General features: G+C 45.7%; 1 protein-coding gene and 4 non-coding genes across 5 annotated transcripts; 2 read left to right on the plus strand and 3 right to left on the minus strand.

The window, feature by feature from the left end:
- Window positions 1–629: 629 nt before the first annotated feature.
- On the plus strand, window positions 630–702 carry TRNAT-UGU (transfer RNA threonine (anticodon UGU)). The gene has a single exon. It is a non-coding gene; the product is annotated as a tRNA-Thr (tRNA).
- Window positions 703–14,516: 13,814 nt separating this feature from the next.
- On the minus strand, window positions 14,517–14,589 carry TRNAN-GUU (transfer RNA asparagine (anticodon GUU)). Its single transcript has one exon. It is a non-coding gene; the product is annotated as a tRNA-Asn (tRNA).
- A 74-nt stretch (window positions 14,590–14,663) lies between these two features.
- On the minus strand, window positions 14,664–14,736 carry TRNAN-GUU (transfer RNA asparagine (anticodon GUU)). The gene has a single exon. It is a non-coding gene; the product is annotated as a tRNA-Asn (tRNA).
- A 956-nt stretch (window positions 14,737–15,692) lies between these two features.
- On the minus strand, window positions 15,693–15,765 carry TRNAK-CUU (transfer RNA lysine (anticodon CUU)). The gene has a single exon. It is a non-coding gene; the product is annotated as a tRNA-Lys (tRNA).
- Window positions 15,766–16,251: 486 nt separating this feature from the next.
- LOC149590175 (uncharacterized) lies at window positions 16,252–17,922 on the plus strand. Its single transcript, XM_089861790.1, has 6 exons — window positions 16,252–16,264; window positions 16,307–16,522; window positions 16,607–16,764; window positions 16,913–17,098; window positions 17,164–17,192; window positions 17,247–17,922. Exons 1-6 carry the CDS (start codon window positions 16,252–16,254, stop codon window positions 17,920–17,922), a joined length of 1,278 nt encoding a protein of 425 aa, XP_089717916.1.
- Window positions 17,923–19,124: the final 1,202 nt, after the last annotated feature.

The following is a 19,124-nucleotide window of genomic DNA, read 5'->3' on the forward strand; positions in this document are numbered from 1 at the left end:
CAGAGTTTTTCCACAATACCTGACGAACATTAAATTGTTGGGCTTCCGTGGCGCAATGGTTAGCGCGTTCGGCTGTTAACCGAAAGGTTGGTGGTTCGAGCCCACCCGGGAGCGGTGTTGTGGGGTCTCAAATGTAACGTAAAAAGTCAGAGTTTTTCCACAATACCTGACGAACATTTAATTTTTAGGCTTCCGTGGCGCAATGGTTAGCGCGTTCAGCTGTTAACCGAAGGGTTGGTGGTTCGATCCCACCCGGAAGCGGTGTTGTGGGGTCTCAAATGTAACGTAAAAAGTCAGAGTTTTTCCACAATACCTGACGAACATTTAATTTTTGGGCTTCCGTGGCATATTTTTTAGCGCGTTCAGCTGTTAACCGAAAGGTTGGTGGTTCGAGCCCACCCGGGAGCGGTGTTATGGGGTCTCTGATGTAGCGTGAAAAGTCATAACTTTTCCACAATACCTGACAACCATTTACTTTCTGAGCTTCCGTGGCTCAATGGTTAGCGCGTTCGGCTTTTAACCAATAGGTTGGTGGTTCGAGCCCACCCGGGAGCGGTGTTATGGGATCTCAAATGTAACGTAAAAAGTCAGAGTTTTTCCACAATACCTGACGAACATTAAATTGTTGGGCTTCCGTGGCGCAATGGTTAGCGCGTTCGGCTTGTAACCGAAAGGTTGGTGGTTCGAGCCCACCCGGGAGCGGTGTTGTGGGGTCTCAAATGTAACGTAAAAAGTCAGAGTTTTTCCACAATACCTGACGAACATTTAATTTATAGGCTTCCATGGCGCAATGGTTAGCGCGTTCGGCTGTTAACCGAAAGGTTGGTGGTTCGAGCCCACCCGGGAGCGGTGTTGTGGGGTCTCAAATGTAACGTAAAAAGTCAGAGTTTTTCCACAATACCTGACGAACATTTAATTTTTAGGCTTCCATGGCGCAATGTTTAGCGCGTTCAGCTGTTAACCGAAAGCTTGGTGGTTCGAGCCCACCCGGAAGCGGTGTTGTGTGGTCTCAAATGTAACGTAAAAAGTCAGAGTTTTTCCACAATACCTGACGAACATTAAATTTTTGGGCTTCCGTGGCGCAATGGTTAGCGCGCAGCGCGTTCAGCTGTTAACCGAAAGGTTGGTGGTTCGAGCCCACCCGCGAGAGGTGTTGTGGGGTCTCTGATGTAGCGTGAAAAGTCATAACTTTTCCACAATACCTGACAACCATTTAATTTCTGAGCATCCGTGGCTCAATGGTTAGCGCGTTCGGCTGTTAACCAATAGGTTGGTGGTTCGAGCCCACCCGGGAGCGGTGTTATGGGATCTCAAATGTAACGTAAAAAGTCAGAGTTTTTCCACAATACCTGACGAACATTAAATTGTTGGGCTTCCGTGGCGCAATGGTTAGCGCGTTCGGCTGTTAACCGAAAGGTTGGTGGTTCGAGCCCACCCGGGAGCTGTGTTGTGGGGTCTCAAATGTAACGTAAAAAGTCAGAGTTTTTCCACAATACCTGACGAACATTTAATTTTTAGGCTTCCGTGGCGCAATGGTTAGCGCGTTCAGCTGTTAACCGAAGGGTTGGTGGTTCGAGCCCACCCGGAAGCGGTGTTGTGGGGTCTCAAATGTAACGTAAAAAGTCAGAGTTTTTCCACAATACCTGACGAACATTTAATTTTTGGGCTTCCGTGGCATATTTTTTAGCGCGTTCAGCTGTTAACCGAAAGGTTGGTGGTTCGAGCCCACCCGGGAGAGGTGTTGTGGGGTCTCTGATGTAGCGTGAAAAGTCATAACTTTTCCACAATACCTGACAACCATTTACTTTCTGAGCTTCCGTGGCTCAATGGTTAGCGCGTTCGGCTTTTAACCAATAGGTTGGTGGTTCGAGCCCACCCGGGAGCGGTGTTATGGGATCTCAAATGTAACGTAAAAAGTCAGAGTTTTTCCACAATACCTGACGAACTTTAAATTGTTGGGCTTCCGTGGCGCAATGGTTAGCGCTTTCGGCTGTTAACCGAAAGGTTGGTGGTTCGAGCCCACCCGGGAGCGGTGTTGTGAAGTTTCGAATGTAACGTAAAAAGGCAAAGTTTTTCCACAATACCTGACGAACATTTAATTTATAGGCTTCCATGGCGCAATGGTTAGCGCGTTCGGCTGTTAACCGAAAGGTTGGTGGTTCGAGCCCACCCGGGAGCGGTGTTGTGGGGTCTCAAATGTAACGTAAAAAGTCAGAGTTTTTCCACAATACCTGACGAACATTTAATTTTTAGGCTTCCATGGCGCAATGTTTAGCGCGTTCAGCTGTTAACCGAAAGGTTGGTGGTTCGAGCCCACCCGGAAGCGGTGTTGTGGGGTCTCAAATGTAACGTAAAAAGTCAGAGTTTTTCCACAATACCTGACGAACATTAAATTTTTGGGCTTCCGTGGCGCAATGGTTATCGCGTTCGGCTGTTAACCGAAAGGTTGGTGGTTCGAGCCCACCCGCGAGAGGTGTTGTGGGGTCTCTGATGTAGCGTGAAAAGTCATAACTTTTCCACAATACCTGACAACCATTTAATTTCTGAGCATCCGTGGCTCAATGGTTAGCGCGATCGGCTGTTAACCAATAGGTTGGTGGTTCGAGCCCACCCGGGAGCGGTGTTATGGAATCTCAAATGTAACGTAAAAAGTCAGAGTTTTTCCACAATACCTGACGAACATTTAATTTTTAGGCTTCCGTGGCGCAATGGTTAGCGCGTTCAGCTGTTAACCGAAGGGTTGGTGGTTCGAGCCCACCCGGAAGCGGTGTTGTGGGGTCTCAAATGTAACGTAAAAAGTCAGAGTTTTTCCACAATACCTGACGAACATTTAATTTTTGGGCTTCCGTGGCATATTTTTTAGCGCGTTCAGCTGTTAACCGAAAGGTTGGTGGTTCGAGCCCACCCGGGAGAGGTGTTGTGGGGTCTCTGATGTAGCGTGAAAAGTCATAACTTTTCCACAATACCTGACAACCATTTACTTTCTGAGCTTCCGTGGCTCAATGGTTAGCGCGTTCGGCTTTTAACCAATAGGTTGGTGGTTCGAGCCCACCCGGGAGCGGTGTTATGGGATCTCAAATGTAACGTAAAAAGTCAGAGTTTTTCCACAATACCTGACGAACTTTAAATTGTTGGGCTTCCGTGGCGCAATGGTTAGCGCTTTCGGCTGTTAACCGAAAGGTTGGTGGTTCGAGCCCACCCGGGAGCGGTGTTGTGAAGTTTCGAATGTAACGTAAAAAGGCAAAGTTTTTCCACAATACCTGACGAACATTTACTTTTTGGGCTTCCGTGGCGCAATGGTTAGCGCGTTCGGCTGTTAACCGAAAGGTTGGTGGTTCGAGCCCACCCGAGAGCGGTGTTGTGGGGTCTCAAATGTAACGTAAAAAGTCAGAGTTTTTCCACAATACCTGACGAACATTTAATTTATAGGCTTCCATGGCGCAATGGTTAGCGCGTTCGGCTGTTAACCGAAAGGTTGGTGGTTCGAGCCCACCCGGGAGCGGTGTTGTGGGGTCTCAAATGTAACGTAAAAAGTCAGAGTTTTTCCACAATACCTGACGAACATTTAATTTTTAGGCTTCCATGGCGCAATGTTTAGCGCGTTCAGTTGTTAACCGAAAGGTTGGTGGTTCGAGCCCACCCGGAAGCGGTGTTGTGGGGTCTCAAATGTAACGTAAAAAGTCAGAGTTTTTCCACAATACCTGACGAACATTAAATTTTTGGGCTTCCGTGGCGCAATGGTTATCGCGTTCGGCTGTTAACCGAAAGGTTGGTGGTTCGAGCCCACCCGCGAGAGGTGTTGTGGGGTCTCTGATGTAGCGTGAAAAGTCATAACTTTTCCACAATACCAACAACCATTTAATTTCTGAGCATCCGTGGCTCAATGGTTAGAGCGTTCGGCTGTTAACCAATAGGTTGGTGGTTCGAGCCCACCCGGGAGCGGTGTTATGGGATCTCAAATGTAACGTAAAAAGTCAGAGTTTTTCCACAATACCTGACGAACATTAAATTGTTGGGCTTCCGTGGCGCAATGGTTAGCGCGTTCGGCTGTTAACCGAAAGGTTGGTGGTTCGAGCCCACCCGGGAGCGGTGTTGTGGGGTCTCAAATGTAACGTAAAAAGTCAGAGTTTTTCCACAATACCTGACGAACATTTAATTTTTAGGCTTCCGTGGCGCAATGGTTAGCGCGTTCAGCTGTTAACCGAAGGGTTGGTGGTTCGAGCCCACCCGGAAGCGGTGTTGTGGGGTCTCAAATGTAACGTAAAAAGTCAGAGTTTTTCCACAATACCTGACGAACATTTAATTTTTGGGCTTCCGTGGCATATTTTTTAGCGCGTTCAGCTGTTAACCGAAAGGTTGGTGGTTCGAGCCCACCCGGGAGAGGTGTTGTGGGGTCTCTGATGTAGCGTGAAAAGTCATAACTTTTCCACAATACCTGACAACCATTTACTTTCTGAGCTTCCGTGGCTCAATGGTTAGCGCGTTCGGCTTTTAACCAATAGGTTGGTGGTTCGAGCCCACCCGGGAGCGGTGTTATGGGATCTCAAATGTAACGTAAAAAGTCAGAGTTTTTCCACAATACCTGACGAACATTAAATTGTTGGGCTTCCGTGGCGCAATGGTTATCGCGTTCGGCTGTTAACCGAAAGGTTGGTGGTTCGAGCCCACCCGGGAGCGGTGTTGTGGGGTCTCAAATGTAACGTAAAAAGTCAGAGTTTTTCCACAATACCTGACGAACATTTAATTTTTAGGCTTCCATGGCGCAATGTTTAGCGCGTTCAGCTGTTAACCGAAAGGTTGGTGGTTCGAGCCCACCCGGAAGCGGTGTTGTGGGGTCTCAAATGTAACGTAAAAAGTCAGAGTTTTTCCACAATACCTGACGAACATTAAATTTTTGGGCTTCCGTGGCGCAATGGTTATCGCGTTCGGCTGTTAACCGAAAGGTTGGTGGTTCGAGCCCACCCGCGAGAGGTGTTGTGGGGTCTCTGATGTAGCGTGAAAAGTCATAACTTTTCCACAATACCTGACAACCATTTAATTTCTGAGCATCCGTGGCTCAATGGTTAGCGCGTTCGGCTGTTAACCAATAGGTTGGTGGTTCGAGCCCACCCGGGAGCGGTGTTATGGGATCTCAAATGTAACGTAAAAAGTCAGAGTTTTTCCACAATACCTGACGAACATTAAATTGTTGGGCTTCCGTGGCGCAATGGTTAGCGCGTTCGGCTGTTAACCGAAAGGTTGGTGGTTCGAGCCCACCCGGGAGCGGTGTTGTGGGGTCTCAAATGTAACGTAAAAAGTCAGAGTTTTTCCACAATACCTGACGAACATTTAATTTTTAGGCTTCCGTGGCGCAATGGTTAGCGCGTTCAGCTGTTAACCGAAGGGTTGGTGGTTCGAGCCCACCCGGAAGCGGTGTTGTGGGGTCTCAAATGTAACGTAAAAAGTCAGAGTTTTTCCACAATACCTGACGAACATTTAATTTTTGGGCTTCCGTGGCATATTTTTTAGCGCGTTCAGCTGTTAACCGAAAGGTTGGTGGTTCGAGCCCACCCGGGAGAGGTGTTGTGGGGTCTCTGATGTAGCGTGAAAAGTCATAACTTTTCCACAATACCTGACAACCATTTACTTTCTGAGCTTCCGTGGCTGAATGGTTAGCGCGTTCGGCTTTTAACCAATAGGTTGGTGGTTCGAGCCCACCCGGGAGCGGTGTTATGGGATCTCAAATGTAACGTAAAAAGTCAGAGTTTTTCCACAATACCTGACGAACATTAAATTGTTGGGCTTCCGTGGCGCAATGGTTATCGCGTTCGGCTGTTAACCGAAAGGTTGGTGGTTCGAGCCCACCCGGGAGCGGTGTTGTGAAGTTTCGAATGTAACGTAAAATGGCAAAGTTTTTCCACAATACCTGACGAACATTTACTTTTTGGGCTTCCGTGGCGCAATGGTTAGCGCGTTCGGCTGTTAACCGAAAGGTTGGTGGTTCGAGCCCACCCGGGAGCGGTGTTGTGGGGTCTCAAATGTAACGTAAAAAGTCAGAGTTTTTCCACAATACCTGACGAACATTTAATTTATAGGCTTCCATGGCGCAATGGTTAGCGCGTTCAGCTGTTAACCGAAAGGTTGGTGGTTCGAGCCCACCCGGAAGCGGTGTTGTGGGGTCTCAAATGTAACGTATAAAGTCAGAGTTTTTCCACAATACCTGACGAACATTAAATTTTTGGGCTTCCGTGGCGCAATGGTTAGCGCGCTGCGCGTTCAGCTGTTAACCGAAAGGTTGGTGGTTCGAGCCCACCCGGAAGCGGTGTTGTGGGGTCTCAAATGTAACGTAAAAAGTCAGAGTTTTTCCACAATACCTGACGAACATTTAATTTTTGGGCTTCCGTGGCATATTTTTTAGCGCGTTCAGCTGTTAACCGAAAGGTTGGTGGTTCGAGCCCACCCGGGAGAGGTGTTGTGGGGTCTCTGATGTAGCGTGAAAAGTCATAACTTTTCCACAATACCTGACAACCATTTAATTTCTGAGCTTCCGTGGCTCAATGGTTAGCGCGTTCGGCTGTTAACCAGTAGGTTGGTGGTTCGAGCCCACCCGGGAGCGGTGTTATGGGATCTCAAATGTAACGTAAAAAGTCAGAGTTTTTCCACAATACCTGACAAACATTAAATTGTTTGGGCTTCCGTGGCGCAATGGTTAGCGCGTTCGGCTGTTAACCGAAAGGTTGGTGGTTCGAGCCCACCCGGGAGCGGTGTTGTGAAGTCCCGAATGTAACGTAAAAAGGCAAAGTTTTTCCACAATACCTGACGAACATTTACTTTTTGGGCTTCCGTGGCGCAATGGTTAGCGCGTTCGGCTGTTAACTGAAAGGTTGGTGGTTCGAGCCCACCCGGGAGCGGTGTTATGGGATCTCAAATGTAACGTAAAATGTCAGAGTTTTTCCACAATACCTAACGAACATTTAATTTTTGGGCTTCCGTGGCGCAATGGTTAGCGCGTTCAGCTGTTAACCGAAAGGTTGGTGGTTCGAGCCCACCCGGAAGCGGTGTTATGGGATCTCAAATGTAGCGTGAAAAGTCATAACTTTTCCACAATACCTGACAACCATTTAATTTCTGAGCTTCCGTGACTCGATGCTTAGAGCGTTCGGCTGTTATCTAATAGGTTGGTGGTTCAAGCCCACCCGGGAGCGGTGTTATGGGTTTTCAAATGTAACGTAAAAAGCCAAAGTTTTTCCAAAATACCTGACGACCATTTATTGTTTGGGCTTCCGTGGCGCAATGGTTAGCGCGTTCGGCTGTTAACCGAAAGGTTGGTGGTTCGAGCCCACCCGGGAGCGGTGTTATGGGCTCTCAAATGTAACGTAAAAAGTCAGAGTTTTTCCACTATAGCTAACGAACATTTAAATTTTGGGCTTCCGTGGCGCAATAGTTAGCGCGTTCAGCTGTTAACCGAAAGGTTGGTGGTTCGAGCCCACCCGGAAGCGGTGTTATGAGATCTCAAATGTAACGTAAAAAGTCAGAGTTTTTCCAAAATACCTGACAACCAGTCAATTTCTGAGCTTCCGTGGCTCAATGGTTAACGCGTTCGGCTGTTAACCAATAGGTTGGTGGTTCGAGCCCACCCGGGAGCGGTGTTATGGGATGGGGTCTCAAATGTAACGTAAAAAGTCAGAGTTTTTCACAATACCTGACGAACATTTAATTTTTGGGCTTCCGTGGCGCAATGGCTAGCGCGTTCAGCTGTTAACCGAAAGGTTGGTGGTTCGAGCCGACCCGGGAGAGGTGTTGTGGGGTCTCAAATGTAACGTAAAAAGTCAGAGTTTTTCCACAATACCTGACGAACATTTAATTTTTGGGCTTCCGCTGTCGCATTTTTTAGCGCGTTCAGCTGTTAACCGAAAGGTTGGTGGTTCGAGCCCACCCGGGAGAGGTGTTGTGGGGTCTCAGATGTAGCGTGAAAAGTCATAACTTTTCCACAATACCTGACAACCATTTAATTTCTGAGCTTCCGTGGCTCAATGGTTAGCGCGTTCGGCTGTTAACCAGTAGGTTGGTGGTTCGAGCCTACCCGGGAGCGGTGTTATGGGATCTCAAATGTAACGTAAAAAGTCAGAGTTTTTCCACAATACCTGACAAACATTGAATTGTTGGGCTTCCGTGGCGCAATGGTTAGCGCGTTCGGCTGTTAACCGAAAGGTTGGTGAATCGAGCCCACCCGGGAGCGGTGTTGTGAAGTCTCGAATGTAACGTAAAAAGGCAAAGTTTTTCCACAATACCTGATGAACATTTACTTTTTGGGCTTCCGTGGCGCAATGGTTAGCGCGTTCGGCTGTTAACCGAAAGGTTGGTGGTTCGAGCCCACCCGGGAGCGGTGTTATGGGATCTCAAATGTAGCGTGAAAAGTCATAACTTTTCCACAATACCTGACAACCATTCAATTTCTGAGTTTCCGTGGCTCAATGGTTAGCGCGTTCGGCTGTTAACCAATAGGTTGGTGGTTCGAGCCCACCCGGGAGAGGTGTTGTGGGGTCTCAGAAGTAGCGTGAAAAGTCATAACTTTTCCACAATTCCTGACAACAATTTAATTTCTGAGCTTCCGTGGCAAATGGTTAGCGCGTTCGGCTGTTAACTGAAAGGTTGGTGGTTCGAGCCCACCCGGAAGCGGTGTTATGGGATCTCAAATGTAGCGTGAAAAGTCATAACTTTTCCACAATACCTGACAACCATTTAATTTCTGAGCTTCCGTGACTCAATGCTTAGAGCGTTCGGCTGTTATCTATTAGGTTGGTGGTTCAAGCCCACCCGGGAGCGGTGTTATGGGTTTTCAAATGTAACGTAAAAAGCCAAAGTTTTTCCAAAATACCTGACGACCATTTATTGTTTGGGCTTCCGTGGCGCAATGGTTAGCGCGTTCGGCTGTTAACCGAAAGGTTGGTGGTTCGAGCCCACCCGGGAGCGGTGTTATGGGCTCTCAAATGTAACGTAAAAAGTCAGAGTTTTTCCACTATAGCTAACGAACATTTAAATTTTGGGCTTCCGTGGCGCAATAGTTAGCGCGTTCAGCTGTTAACCGAAAAGTTGGTGGTTCGAGCCCACCCGGAAGCGGTGTTATGAGATCTCAAATGTAACGTAAAAAGTCAGAGTTTTTCCAAAATACCTGACAACCAGTCAATTTCTGAGCTTCCGTGGCTCAATGGTTAACGCGTTCGGCTGTTAACCAATAGGTTGGTGGTTCGAGCCCACCCGGGAGCGGTGTTATGGGATCTCAAATGTAACGTAAAAAGTCTGAGTTTTTCACAATACCTGACGAACATTTAATTTTTGGGCTTCCGTGGCGCAATGGTTAGCGCGTTCAGCTGTTAACCGAAAGGTTGGTGGTTCGAGCCGACCCGGGAGAGGTGTTGTGAAGTCTCGAATGTAACGTAAAAAGGCAAAGTTTTTCCACAATACCTGACGAACATTTACTTTTTGGGCTTCCGTGGCGCAATGGTTAGCGCGTTCGGCTGTTAACTGAAAGGTTGGTGGTTCGAGCCCACCCGGGAGCGGTGTTATGGGATCTCAAATGTAACGTAAAATGCCAGAGTTTTACCACAATACCTAACGAACATTTAATTTTTGGGCTTCCGTGGCGCAATGGTTAGCGCGTTCAGCTGTTAACCGAAAGGTTGGTGGTTCGAGCCCACCCGGAAGCGGTGTTATGGGATCTCAAATGTAGCGTGAAAAGTCATAACTTTTCCACAATACCTGACAACCATTTAATTTCTGAGCTTCCGTGACTCAATGCTTAGAGCGTTCGGCTGTTATCTAATAGGTTGGTGGTTCGAGCCCACCCGGGAGCGGTGTTATGGGATCTCAAATGTAACGTAAAAAGTCAGAGTTTTTCACAATACCTGACGAACATTTAATTTTTGGGCTTCCGTGGCGCAATGGTTAGCGCGTTCAGCTGTTAACCGAAAGGTTGGTGGTTCGAGCCGACCCGGGAGAGGTGTTGTGGGGTCTCAAATGTAACGTAAAAAGTCAGAGTTTTTCCACAATACCTGACGAACATTTAATTTTTGGGCTTCCGCTGTCGCATTTTTTAGCGCGTTCAGCTGTTAACCGAAAGGTTGGTGGTTCGAGCCCACCCGGGAGAGGTGTTGTGGGGTCTCAGACGTAGCGTGAAAAGTCATAACTTTTCCACAATACCTGACAACCATTTAATTTCTGAGCTTCCGTGGCTCAATGGTTAGCGCGTTCGGCTGTTAACCAGTAGGTTGGTGGTTCGAGCCCACCCGGGAGCGGTGTTATGGGATCTCAAATGTAACGTAAAAAGTCAGAGTTTTTCCACAATACCTGACAAACATTGAATTGTTGGGCTTCCGTGGCGCAATGGTTAGCGCGTTCGGCTGTTAACCGAAAGGTTGGTGAATCGAGCCCACCCGGAAGCGGTGTTATGGGATCTCAAATGTAGCGTGAAAAGTCATAACTTTTCCGCAATACCTGACAACCATTTAATTTCTGAGCTTCCGTGACTCAATGCTTAGAGCGTTCGGCTGTTATCTAATAGGTTGGTGGTTCAAGCCCACCCGGGAGCGGTGTTATGGGTTTTCAAATGTAACGTAAAAAGCCAAAGTTTTTCCAAAATACCTGACGACCATTTATTGTTTGGGCTTCCGTGGCGCAATGGTTAGCGCGTTCGGCTGTTAACCGAAAGGTTGGTGGTTCGAGCCCACCCGGGAGCGGTGTTATGGGCTCTCAAATGTAACGTAAAAAGTCAGAGTTTTTCCACTATAGCTAACGAACATTTAAATTTTGGGCTTCCGTGGCGCAATAGTTAGCGCGTTCAGCTGTTAACCGAAAAGTTGGTGGTTCGAGCCCACCCGGAAGCGGTGTTATGAGATCTCAAATGTAACGTAAAAAGTCAGAGTTTTTCCAAAATACCTGACAACCAGTCAATTTCTGAGCTTCCGTGGCTCAATGGTTAACGCGTTCGGCTGTTAACCAATAGGTTGGTGGTTCGAGCCCACCCGGGAGCGGTGTTATGGGATCTCAAATGTAACGTAAAAAGTCAGAGTTTTTCACAATACCTGACGAACATTTAATTTTTGGGCTTCCGTGGCGCAATGGTTAGCGCGTTCAGCTGTTAACCGAAAGGTTGGTGGTTCGAGCCGACCCGGGAGAGGTGTTGTGGGGTCTCAAATGTAACGTAAAAAGTCAGAGTTTTTCCACAATACCTGACGAACATTTAATTTTTGGGCTTCCGCTGTCGCATTTTTTAGCGCGTTCAGCTGTTAACCGAAAGGTTGGTGGTTCGAGCCCACCCGGGAGAGGTGTTGTGGGGTCTCAGATGTAGCGTGAAAAGTCATAACTTTTCCACAATACCTGACAACCATTTAATTTCTGAGCTTCCGTGGCTCAATGGTTAGCGCGTTCGGCTGTTAACCAGTAGGTTGGTGGTTCGAGCCCACCCGGGAGCGGTGTTATGGGATCTCAAATGTAACGTAAAAAGTCAGAGTTTTTCCACAATACCTGACAAACATTGAATTGTTGGGCTTCCGTGGCGCAATGGTTAGCGCGTTCGGCTGTTAACCGAAAGGTTGGTGAATCGAGCCCACCCGGGAGCGGTGTTGTGAAGTCTCGAATGTAACGTAAAAAGGCAAAGTTTTTCCACAATACCTGACGAACATTTACTTTTTGGGCTTCCGTGGCGCAATGGTTAGCGCGTTCGGCTGTTAACTGAAAGGTTGGTGGTTCGAGCCCACCCGGGAGCGGTGTTATGGGATCTCAAATGTAACGTAAAATGCCAGAGTTTTTCCACAATACCTAACGAACATTTAATTTTTGGGCTTCCGTGGCGCAATGGTTAGCGCGTTCAGCTGTTAACCGAAAGGTTGGTGGTTCGAGCCCACCCGGGAGAGGTGTTGTGGGGTCTCAGATGCAGCGTGAAAAGTCATAACTTTTCCACAATACCTGACAACCATTTAATTTCTGAGCTTCCGTGACTCAATGCTTAGAGCGTTCGGCTGTTATCTAATAGGTTGGTGGTTCAAGCCCACCCGGGAGCGGTGTTATGGGTTTTCAATTGTAACGTAAAAAGCCAAAGTTTTTCTAAAATACCTGACGACCATTTATTGTTTGGGCTTCCGTGGCGCAATGGTTAGCGCGTTTGGCTGTTAACCAATAGGTTGGTGGTTCGAGCCCACCCGGGAGCGGTGTTATGGGATCTCAAATGTAACGTAAAAAGTCAGAGTTTTTCACAATACCTGACGAACATTTAATTTTTGGGCTTCCGTGGCGCAATGGTTAGCGCGTTCAGCTGTTAACCGAAAGGTTGGTGGTTCGAGCCGACCCGGGAGAGGTGTTGTGGGGTCTCAAATGTAACGTAAAAAGTCAGAGTTTTTCCACAATACCTGACGAACATTTAATTTTTGGGCTTCCGCTGTCGCATTTTTTAGCGCGTTCAGCTGTTAACCGAAAGGTTGGTGGTTCGAGCCCACCCGGGAGAGGTGTTGTGGGGTCTCAGATGCAGCGTGAAAAGTCATAACTTTTCCACAATACCTGACAACCATTTAATTTCTGAGCTTCCGTGGCGCAATGGTTAGCGCGTTCGGCTGTTAACCGAAAGTTTGGTGGTTCGAGCCCACCCGGGAGCGGTGTTGTGGGGTCTCAGATGTAGCGTGAAAAGTCATAACGTTTCCACAATACCTGACAAACATTTAATTTCTGAGCTTCCGTGGCTCAATGGTTAGCGCGTTCGGCTGTTAACCAATAGGTTGGTGGTTCGAGCCCACCCGGGAGCGGTGTTATGGGATCTCAAATGTAACGTAAAAAGTCAGAGTTTTGCCACAATACCTGACGAACATTTAATTTTTAGGCTTCCGTGGCGCAAGGGTTAGCGTGTTCGGCTGTTAACTAATAGGTTGGTGGTTCGAGCCCACCCGGGAGCGATGTTATGGGATCTCAAATGTAACGTAAAAACCCAAAGTTTTTCCACACTACCTGACGAACCTTTAATTTTTGGGCTTCCGTGGGGCAAAGGTTAGCGTGTTCAGCTGTTAACCGAAAGGATGGTGGTTCGAGCCCACCCGGGAGAGGTGTTGTGGGGTCTCTGATGTAGCGTGAAAAGTCATAACTTTTACACAATACCTGACAACCATTTAATTTCTGAGCTTCCGTGGCTCAATGCTTAGCGCGTTCGGCTGTTATCTAATAGGTTGGTGGTTCGAGCCTACCCGGAAGCGGTGTTATGGGTTCTCAAATGTAACGTAAAAAGCCAAAGTTTTTCCAAAATACCTGACGACCATTTATTGTTTGGGCTTGCGTGGCGCAATGGTTAGCGCGTGCGGCTGTTAACCGAAAGGTTGGTGGTTCGAGCCCACCCGGGAGCGGTGTTATGGGATCTCAAATGTTACGTAAAAAGTCACAGTTTTTCCACAATACCTGACAACCATTCAATTTCTGAGCTTCCGTGGCTCAATGGTTAGCGCGTTTGGCTGTTAACCAATAGGGTGGTGGTTCGAGCCCACCCGGGAGAGGTGTTGTGGGGTCTCAGAAGTAGCGTGAAAAGTCATAACTTTTCCACAATTCCTGACAACCAATTAATTTCTGAGCTTCCGTGGCAAATGGTTAGCGTGTTCGGCTGTTAACCAATAGGTTGGTGGTTCGAGCCCACCCGGGAGCGGTGTTGTGAAGTCTCAATTGTAACGTAAATAGAAAGGTTCTTCCATAATACCTGACGACCATTTATTTTTTGGGCTTCCGTGGCGCAATGGTTAGCGCATTAAGCTGTTAACCGAAAGGTTGGTGGTTCGAGCCCACCCGGGAGAGGTGTTGTGGGGTCTCAGATGTAGCGTGAAAAGTCATAACGTTTCCACAATACCTGACAAACATTTAATTTCTGAGCTTCCGTGGCTCAATGGTTAGCGCGTTCGGCTGTTAACCAATAGGTTGGTGGTTCGAGCCCACCCGGGAGCGGTGTTATGGGATCTCAAATGTAACGTAAAAAGTCAGAGTTTTGCCACAATACCTGACGAACATTTAATTTTTGGGCTTCCGTGGCGCAATGGTTAGCGCGTTCGGCTGTTAACTAATAGGTTGGTGGTTCGAGCCCACCCGTGAGCGGATTATGGGATCTCAAATGTAACGTAAAAACCCAAAGTTTTTCCACAATACCTGACGAACCTTTAATTTTTGGGCTTCCGTGGGGCAAAGGTTAGCGCGTTCAGCTGTTAACCGAAAGGTTGGTGGTTCGAGCCCACCCGGGAGAGGTGTTGTGGGGTCTCAGATGTAGCGTGAAAAGTCATAACTTTTCCACAATACCTGACAACCATTTAATTTCTGAGCTTCCGTGGCTCAATGGTTAGCGCGTTCGGCTGTTATCCAATAGGTTGGTGGTTCGAGCCCACCCGGGAGCGGTGTTATGGGATCTCAAATGTAACATAAAAAGTCAGAGTTTTTCCACAATACCTAACGAACATTTAATTTTTGGGCATCCGAGGCGCAATGGTTAGCGCGTTTACGTTACACTTGAGATCCCATAACACCGCTCCCGGGTGGGCTCGAACCACCAACCTTTCGGTTAACAGCCGAACGCGCTAACCATTGCGCCACGGAAGCCCAAAAAATAAATGTTCGTCAGGTATTGTGGAAAAACTTTGCCTTTTTACGTTACATTCGAGACTTCACAACACCGCTCCCGGGTGGGCTCGAACCACCAACCTTTCGGTTAACAGCCGAACGCGCTAACCATTGCGCCACGGAAGCCCAAAAATTTAATGTTCGTCAGGTATTGTGGAAAAACTCTGACTTTTTACGTTACATTTGAGATCCCATAACACCGCTCCCGGGTGGGCTCGAACCACCAACCTATTGGTTAACAGCCGAACGCGCAAACCATTGAGCCACGTAAGCTCAGAAATTAAATGGTTGTCAGGTATTGTGGAAAAGTTATGACTTTTCACGCTACATCAGAGACCCCACAACACCTCTCCCGGGTGGGCTCGAACCACCAACCTTTCGGTTAACAGCTGAACGCGCTAAAAAATATGCCACGGAAGCCCAAAAATTAAATGTTCGTCAGGTATTGTGGAAAAACTCTGACTTTTTACGTTACATTTGAGACCCCACAACACCGCTTCCGGGTGGGCTCGAACCACCAACCTTTCGGTTAACAGCTGAACGCGCTAAACATTGCGCCACGGAAGCCTAAGAATTAAATGTTCGTCAGGTATTGTGGAAAAACTCTGACTTTTTACGTTACATTTGAGATTCCATAACACCGCTCCCGTGTGGGCTCGAACCACCAACCTTTCGGTTAACAGCCGAACGCGCTATCCATTGCGCCACGGAAGCCCAAAAAATAAATGTTCGTCAGGTATTGTGGAAAACCTTTGCCTTTTTACGTTACATTTGAGACTTCACAACACCGCTCCTGGGTGGGCTCGAACCACCAACCTACTGGTTAACAGCCGAACGCGCTAACCATTGAGCCACGGAAGCTCAGAAATTGAATGGTTGTCAGGTATTGTGGAAAAACTGTGACTTTTTACGTAACATTTGAGATCCCACAACACCTCTCCCGGGTGGGCTCGAACCACCAACCTTTCGGTTAACAGCTGAACGCGCTAAAAAATATGCCACGGAAGCCCAAAAATTAAATGTTCGTCAGGTATTGTGGAAAAACTCTGACTTTTTACGTTACATTTGAGACCCCACAACACCGCTTCCGGGTGGGCTCGAACCACCAACCTATTGGTTAAGAGCCGAACGCGCTAACCATTGAGCCACGGAAGCTCAGAAATTGAATGGTTGTCAGGTATTGTGGAAAAATTTGGCTTTTTACGTTACATGTGAGAACCCATAACACCGCTCCCGGGTAGGCTCGAACCACCAACCTATTAGATAACAGCCGAACGCGCTAAGCAGTGAGCCACGGAAGCTCAGAAATTAAATGGTTGTCAGGTATTGTGGAAAAGTTATGACTTTTCAGGCTACATCTGAGACCCCACAACACCTCTCCCGGGTGGGCTCGAACCACCAACCTTTCGGTTAACAGCTGAACGCGCTAAAAAATATGCCACGGAAGCCCAAAAATTAAATGTTCGTCAGGTATTGTGGAAAAACTCTGACTTTTTACGTTACATTTGAGACCCCACAACACCGCTTCCGGGTGGGCTCGAACCACCAACCTATTGGTTAACAGCCGAACGCGCTAACCATTGAGCCACGGAAGCTCAGAAGTTGAATCTCGGAGGAACCAACTTAACTGGAGGGGAAAATATGCCGGAATCTCGTGCGTCGCGCTCGGCAGAATAAGTTACCCATGATGCTTTAGTTTACGTGGGCCTAAGATTGCAGCGCCTTCTATTGCGAGCCTCGGGACTTCGGGTCAGGAGTTATTTACTTTCACGGTTCAGGGTCAGTCTCGACTCTCGAGGTTCCGTCAGCCGAGCTCAGCTTGTCGGGCCTTGGTCGATGATAATGGAAATTCATCATTTACATGATCATAATTACACGAAGAATTCGAAAGTGCCTACTAAGGAAAGAAAAGGTGACTACATTTGTTTCATAAATTTTGAAGAATATGAATAATATATTCATATTGTTAAAAAGATTAACACTGTTATAATTTAAGATGTGACCAAAGGAGTTGTAAAAAGAAAAGCTGAACCTAGTCAGGCTAGTCAAGTAATACATTCTTCGTTCTTTCTTGAAAACGGGAATCTTATATTAAAGAAAATCACTCAGGAAATGAAAAGTGCTATTTCAGAAAATGTTAGCGAGGAGTTTAAAGTAAGTATTCGAATCATTTATTTATTTATTTATTTGAGAGTTTGGTACAATAAGCCAGTAACGACTTGTGACGACCATAAAACAAGGCTCATGAAGTTGAAATATTTATGAATTAATTGGGCCAATATTCAATATATATATTTTAAAGGGATGTGTAATAGACATCGCAGAGTTTCCAGAGAGAGTTACGTTCAGTGAAGATATTTACATGTTTCTTGATATATTCAGTGAAAAGAACGTTAGTGATAGACCAACTTTCATCCATTCCATTCACAAACTGATGAGCAACGATAAGTTTACTGATGCAATGGAAATAGTATTTAAAGATATTAAGGTATGTTACGATTTGACCAAAAATAGGACAAGGACTCTAAATCATGTCAAATGGTCTTTAAACAGGGATTTTTGTCAATGTCTGAAATGGAAAGGTATCAGTTCGTTCAATGCTTTAATAGAAGGTTCCTAAATGAAGCTTTGGTTAGGAAAGTCGAAATAGAATGCTCGTTATTACCAAAAAAATCAAATCTAGTCCGGCCATATCCTCTTATGTCCATAAAAGATTCTCTTGAGAAGGAAGAAAATGTGGTTCACCATATTGGTGGTTACATTGCTCACGAGCTGATTCTACAATACGGGAACGATGCACGTTTGTTTGTAAGAAATTCCATTACTACACCTGCTAATGCAAGTGAAGAAACTGAAAATTACTCAAAATCGACACAGCTGTTAAGCAATGGCCGCTTAATTAAGTTAAAACCCAACGCATTTAACTTTATATTTAAGCTGAATGTTCTTTCAAAAGTGAATTTTCAGAAAGGAAATGCTACCATGAAATATAGATTAGCGAAAGCTTTTAAAGATTTAGAAAGTAATGATTTTCTAGAGAAAACATGGTTAGAGCTTTGGGGGGATGGTAAAGTTTCGCAAGCTGCGAAGAAAAAGGCATACCAAATATTTTTAAATTGTCTGGGGAAGGGATATGTGGGAAAAATTAAAACAAATGTACAAATTGATAAAAAAGCTTCTCTTAAGTCAAGTAGTTTGCGAAAGCAAATGAAAAATCAAAAGGCTTGTGATAAATGCAAGGATGTGCCAAATGAAAACAAAGTTAAAGTTCCTCGAGTTAAGAAAACGAAGAAAGGTTTTCTAGCTCCTTAAAATGTGATATCATTAATTACTGATAGTATTAAATCTGAATCTCATGATTTGAAGGTACAAATGTTCCGAAAAGAGTTTATGATATGTTTAAAAAAGTTTCAGAAATGATTTCTAGCTCCTTAAAAAGTTAAAATGAGATATTATCAGACTGTGAATGTTAAAACCTATTCTAATGAATTATAGAAACATTAATTTCGTGTCACATTTAAGGGCACAAAAGTGTAAATATGAACAAAAATAGTTTCAGTAAAACAAAAGTTCAATGTTGAATTTTATTATCTCATTCTTTACTATTTTCAATCAAGAGCCTTCGGAGTATTTTGACCTTTTTTGATTTTACTGAGATGTTTCCATTTCTAACATTTGGAAAACTCTTTCTCAGGCATTTAATGTTTGGGATATTTTGTTGATAACTCAGGACATTTGGATTATCATTGGCTCCTGATGCTGCTCTTTGTTTTCCGAAGTATCTTTCCAGTGGATCTTGGTTGAATCTTTCAGTCAAAACAAAGTCCGCTCCTTGTTTTAGCAAGGTCTGAGTTGCTTCAATTATTGAATTAACTACACAAACAATTAGACTTTTAAACTTCTTCCATTTACAAACTTGGGGTTCAAGGAGGGAAATTAAATTACCTGTAATCGTTATACCATCTCGAGTGTCACGGCTTAGAAGCATTTTTGATTTATCAAAGCCTTTGGGCACAACTAGGTTTTCAACTTCAACTTGCCATTCCTCAAAGTATCCCAAAAAGGTTTCTTTGAGCCACTACCAAAAATAATCAATTATATATATTTCAATAAATTAATAATAAAAAAAGGAATTGACCCTTTTTTAGTGATAGGATTAAATATTTACCTTAAAACGCCAATCGTATAAGCTTGTATATGGATTTTTGAAATGGTTGCGGTTATGTTTCCCATCGGTGAGATTTGTAACATTTACAGCATCAAAAAAGTTGTTTACCAGCTCAATAAAAGTGATAGTCTCGGAGGCCTCGTCTCCCACCAGCATTTTCATAGCACTTGCCATTGTTTTACTTAAAACCTGCGCTGCGTAGTTCACTTTCATTCTTGAAAAAGATGTGAGGTATATATGGTCATATTTTATTTTCGATGCTAATTTTAAACCAGATTCCAGTTCACAGTCTTTTTTGAAGACTTCTTCAACGTGAGACCATAGCATGTGTTTCCCATTTTTCTTG

This window comes from Phalangium opilio, unplaced genomic scaffold (genome assembly GCF_054372755.1).
Source record: "Phalangium opilio isolate 3A_F unplaced genomic scaffold, DU_Popi_V2 ptg000505l_1, whole genome shotgun sequence".
Taxonomy (NCBI): domain Eukaryota; kingdom Metazoa; phylum Arthropoda; class Arachnida; order Opiliones; family Phalangiidae; genus Phalangium; species Phalangium opilio.